Here is a 5,304-nt window from a genome sequence, read left to right as displayed (position 1 = left end):
ACCACAGACCATGGAAAAATGCTGATTTCACGTATATAGGTGGTATTATCAACACTACCATGCAAGCTCTTAGCTCTCCCACTCCTGCTGGGAGCAAACAAGGCCCACTACCTGTTCCTAGGCTATAAGTGACTGACCAAATTTAAGCTCAGGTGGCTACACAGACGAAACACCTTTTATTTGTACCACACCTGTATCTGCACCATCCAGCCACTGAAACCTGTGGCAGGTACAGCCCTCAGACAAGGGAAGCCTCGATGAGGATGCTAAGGGTCTAAAAGTGTTGATGAAAACAGCTTTTAATGTGTGTAACACATAAACATCCCTCAGGTATTTGGGGAGTGTGTATTAGCATTTAACAGTATTTGTTCTACAGCAAGTCACCTAATCCTGTTCCAGTAACAGCAAGCCCTGGCATAACCACTGCCCCTGTTGGGAAATGCTCAACTTCCTACTCTTTGTATTTGTCTTGCACCCTTAGCCTCAAGCAACGTTGGTCCAACTCCACTAGCAGAATTCAGAGGAATGCTAAAACATCACTCCCAAAGAAGGCAAATGCTAACAATGCTGCAACAACACAGCAACCCCGGAAAAGGGAGAGAGTGGGGAAGAGGATATGCAAGACCAGAACTTAACACCTCATGCCAATGATGGTTTTTTAACCTTGCTCTTCTAAAGGTCAACCACAGGCTGCCACTCAACACCAAAAGCTGAGTATCACCACTTGCTTTTAATGCTGTTCAGAAGAGAACAGAACATGGCAAGTGGAAACAAAGCCTGTTTGACAGGGAGATTTGTCCTTCAACAATATCAACTCAGCTTAGAAAATAATTTAGATCTGCTAAATTATAATTAGAAATGCTGCCCTCCTTTCTGCCTTGTCTCCAGACATCCATTCAGTGAGAGGCTTTAAGACCCAGGAAAGGTTTCCAGCCATGTCTGCATTGAACACTTACCGAATTGTCTCAATAATTTCATGAGCAGCATCATGGTGTTTGTCCTGAAAGAAAAAGAAGATATGTTTTCAAGAAGGCATCAGGTGTGCTGATTGTCAGAACATTACAGGAATCACAATTTTAAAGAATATAGATGGCAAGCACCTGTGAAGAACAAGCCCTCAGGACCTGCACTTGCAGGAAGCGGTGTGGAAATCCCATTGTAACCCCCCAAACAGTCTCGTTTGCATCCCAAAAGTTCTGCCTGAGAGGATGGTGATAACGATGATGGCTCCATGTGGCCTGAGGCTGCATGTCCAGCCACTGAGATAATGACAACGATTGAGATAAAGACAATGGTCGAGGGGCAGAGGGGGTGGAGGTGGCAGGTCCACTTATGACTCAATCTTATGACTCAATCACACTTACTCATCCTGGCAAAATAAGGAAACCCCCCTATAAACCTGGGGGGTGCAGAGTGGGCGTGGGGAGCCTCAATGACACCAACTCTCCCCCACTGGCCCAACACTGGACCCAGGACCAGGATTTTCTGTTCTCTCTCTCAAGTTTTCTTCTCCTTATCTCCTTCTCTCTCTCTCTCTCTCTCTCTCTCTCTCTTCCCTCCTAAAACCATTCAGTAACACAAGCCCTGACCACGACTTTCTCAGGTCGTGCAGCCTGAACACACCTGTATTGTGACTCTTGTCATCTCAGTAACCAGCCTCTATGATCACGCAGCCTGAGATGATAATTGAAGGATCAGTATTCCTTAGGTAGTTTTAATTAACCTTAATATTCAAATACAGACCTTGAGAGTTGTTTCACCTTAATCTGATCAAGGGATATTGGACACTCCAGTGGGACATTTTAGTCACTCTCCCAGGAAGGGCCAGGTCTGAGGCTGAGGTTGGATCCAGCCTCACTGAGGCTCCTCTCTGAGAAGTTTAGAAAGCAGGGGGGTTCAGTCTGAACCTCCCTGGGTTGCCCTACTCAGGTCATGACATCATACTAGGAGTCTGATTGCCATCCAAGCCACTAAATCCAGCCAAAGGAGCCCTGTATGGAAAAAGAAGGGTTAAGGAAAGACATTTTTCAAGTTTCTATGGACTAGCAGAAGATTTACATGAAGGAACTGTCATTCTACTTGTTTTTTTTGTCATTTCCTGAAACCAAGAATTGTGTGTCTGGTACCCTTGAGGATTATTGGTATGCAGCAGGTATCTGACTGCAAGTTGCACAATGAGCAGCTGATTCCATCGACTCAGCATCTGGTTCATGCTCACATCTCCATATGGGCAGCAAGACTCCAGCCCAGAGAATGACTTTGTAAAATAAAGCATCAAATAAACGGTAGTAGTGGATAGCACTGTAGAAAAAAAGAAACTCAGAAAGGAGGGCTGAATATGCAGATTTTTTCATGAACTGGGAAGCAAAACACAAGTGCACAAGGCACAGACTGGACTGCAAGGCACAGATGCTTGTTGACTTAAATTTGGAAGTTGACACAGGAGCAACAGAAGCAGAAGTGGGTTTAGCAGTCATTCCAAATTCCTACAAATATGCACACAATGCTACAAAAAAAATCTATTTTAGGGAAGTTACAGGAGTTCCAATATATACTGTTGTTTCCATCTTGTGAAGCCTTAGTTATCAGAGTCCACCTGTCCAAAGCTGAGGTTATATTTAGACATTTGTTTCTTGAAGTTGCTTTGACCTTTTAATTAGGAGTCCAGCATCTCAGGACCTTCCAGACTTAGAAGTGTAAATGCTCACTCACTCTCCAATAATTTCCCTTGTCTTCTGCTGCAGAAATATCATTTCTATAGAGTTACTGAGGGAAATTCTATAGCAAAGGGCATAAAAACAACCCAAGACAGTCAGCTTATCCTTAACCATCCCCTATAAATTTTCACCTTTTGCTACACACAGAATTATCACAAGAGAAACCCCTTGGGCTGATCTGGCTCTTCCAGTAAAATGTGTTCCTGAATAGCAGGAATTTGCTTTATCAACATAAGCACATTATACCAGAAAAGGTAATTCATGCCTATTCTGGCACAACCGTTTGCTCTGAAGAAGTTAATATTCATGGATGGGTTTGGACAGTTTCAGTGCTAGCAGAACAAAGTAAGAAAGCCCTTGTCCTACAGGTCTTCATGAAAAGGACATGGAGCTTCTGGGGACAGTCCAGAGGAGGCCACAGAGATGATCCAAGGGCTGGAGCAGCTCTGCTCTGGAGCCAGGCTGGGAGAGTTGGGGTGTTCAGCCTGGAGAAAAGAAGGCTCCAGGGAGACCTTAGAGCAGCTTCCATGGCCTGAAGGGGCTCCAGGAAAGCTGGGGAGGGACTTGGGACAAGGGCAGGGAGGGAGAGGACAAGGGGGGATGGATGAAAACTGGCAGAGGGAGATTGAGGTGAGACATGAGGAGGGAATTGTGGAGTGTGAGGGTGGTGAGAGCCTGGTCCAGGTTGCCCAGGGAAGCTGTGGCTGCCCCATCCCTGGCAGTGTTGAAGGGCAGGTTGGATGGGGCTTGGAGCAGCCTGGGCTGGTGGGAGGTGTCCCAGCCCATGCAGGGAAGAACTAGATAATGTTTAGTCTCTTCCAAACCATACCCCATTCTATGATTCTGTGAAAACACCCCATAAATAACTTAAATTAACAGATTCCTTTGTCTTGGGTTAAAAAGTGAAAAATAAACTTTTTTAAAAATACAATGCAAATCAACAACTACAAATTATCTAACTTGAGCAAGTGGTTTTACTAACACAACCATGTGGAAACTCCAGCCAGAAGGGGCCTTTTCTGAGTTTAGTTTGTGTCATTATCTAGGAGTAATGAAGTTAAAAACAGTTCCACATTTACTGCTGCTCAACTTCCCATGTTGAAACACGTACCAAGTTTACTCTACTCTGTAGCTAATACACTTTGTTCCAGTAGACAAGCTCCCAAGTTCTCATGCAAGTCTTGGAAACAAAATGAGAGGTGATCTCTTAATATTTCTTCAAAGTGGAGAAGGCCATGGAAAATGCAGAGGGGAAAGGAGGAGGGAACAGATCTGAAGGAAATACAGAGGAGTTTCCCTTTTTTTAGAGAACATCTTTTGTCCCAATTCAACATTACATGCTAAGATTTAATAAGAACAGACATTGAACAGCACCAGTCACGACATCTGTACCCACACAGCTGTTGATGACGCTGATGGAGAGTCTTCAACAACTCAAAATGCAAGTTGAATAGAAACCTCACCACAACCACAGACTCCCCTCCAACAGCACCAGCCTCTGCCCATCCTCCCTCCAAGCAGATGCACTAGTTTTGGCCAGACACGCCACCCAGCTCAGGGGAGCAGCTTGAGCCCAGATCCCTTTCTAGAGCCAGTGGGTAAGCACTGAAAGCAGAGGGTTGGGAGGCACCGAGGGCAAGTCACAGCACTCTGACAAACCTTACACCCAGCACAGCTAACAGTCAACCCAGCACAGCTGAAGGTGGCCTGAAGCCTTTCAAATTCAAACATGTACCGTTTTATGTGGGTTTTTTTGCTTTTTTTCAGTGATCCATGATCAACACCAGCACAGAATCACAGAATGGTTGGGGTGTGAAGAGACCCCGCAGATCATCTAAATCCAACCCTCCTGCATGGGCAGGGACACCTCCCACCAGCCCAGGTTGCTCCAAGCCCCATCCAACCTGCCCTTCAACACTGCCAGGGATGGGGCAGCCACAGCTTCCCTGGGCAACCTGGGCCAGTGCCTTCCTGCCCTCATGGTGAAGAATTTCTTCCTAATATTTAACCTAAATCTCCCCTCTTCCAGTTTAAAATGCTTGTCCCACCACTACAATATCTGGTGAAATGTCTCTCCCCACCTTTCCTGTAGCTCCTTTAGGTATTGGAAGACCACTATAAGTTCTCCCTGAAGCCTTCTCTTCTCCAGGCTGAACACCCCAACTCTCCCAGCCTGTCTCCAGAGCAGAGCTGCTCCAGCCCTTGGATCATCTTCATGGCCCCTCTCTGGATGCTCTCCAACAGCTCTATTTCTCTCGTGTGCTGAGTGCTCCAGAGCTGGACACAGAGCTGCAGGTGAAGTCTTATCAGAGGATAGGCACAGAATCACCTCCCTGGCTCTGCAGGCCACACTTCATTTGATGCAGCCCAGGACACAATTGGCCTCTGGGCTCCAGCACACACTGCAAGCTCATGTCCAGCTTCTCATCTCCTCCCACCCCCAAGTCCTTCTCCTCAAGGCTGCTCTCCAGCCATTCTACCCCTGGCCTGGATTTGTGCCTGGGATTGCCCCCACCCAGGTGCAGGACCTTGCACTTGGCCTTGCTGAACTACATGAGGTTGGCACTGGCCCACCTCTCCAGGCTGT

The 5,304-nt window shown here is 46.5% G+C and overlaps 1 protein-coding gene across 1 annotated transcript in view; it reads right to left on the bottom strand.

Moving 5' to 3' along the window:
• Positions 1 to 1,157, bottom strand: part of DOT1L (DOT1-like histone H3K79 methyltransferase) — a 59,802-nt gene extending 58,645 nt beyond the window's left edge. Inside the window, exons 1-2 of the mRNA XM_010001495.1 lie at positions 1,125 to 1,157; positions 957 to 1,000 (exon numbers count right to left, since the gene is read on the bottom strand). Coding sequence (XP_009999797.1) covers positions 957 to 1,000; positions 1,125 to 1,157 — 77 coding nt within the window. The remainder of the gene's footprint in view (positions 1 to 956; positions 1,001 to 1,124) is intronic.
• Between the last annotated feature and the right edge of the window lie 4,147 nt (positions 1,158 to 5,304).

This window comes from Chaetura pelagica, unplaced genomic scaffold, assembly GCF_000747805.2.
Source record: "Chaetura pelagica isolate M959 unplaced genomic scaffold, ChaPel_1.0 scaffold437, whole genome shotgun sequence".
Lineage (NCBI taxonomy): Eukaryota > Metazoa > Chordata > Aves > Apodiformes > Apodidae > Chaetura > Chaetura pelagica.
The sequence above is the reverse complement of the archived record's forward strand: the minus strand, read 5'-3'. Positions and strand labels throughout refer to the sequence as shown.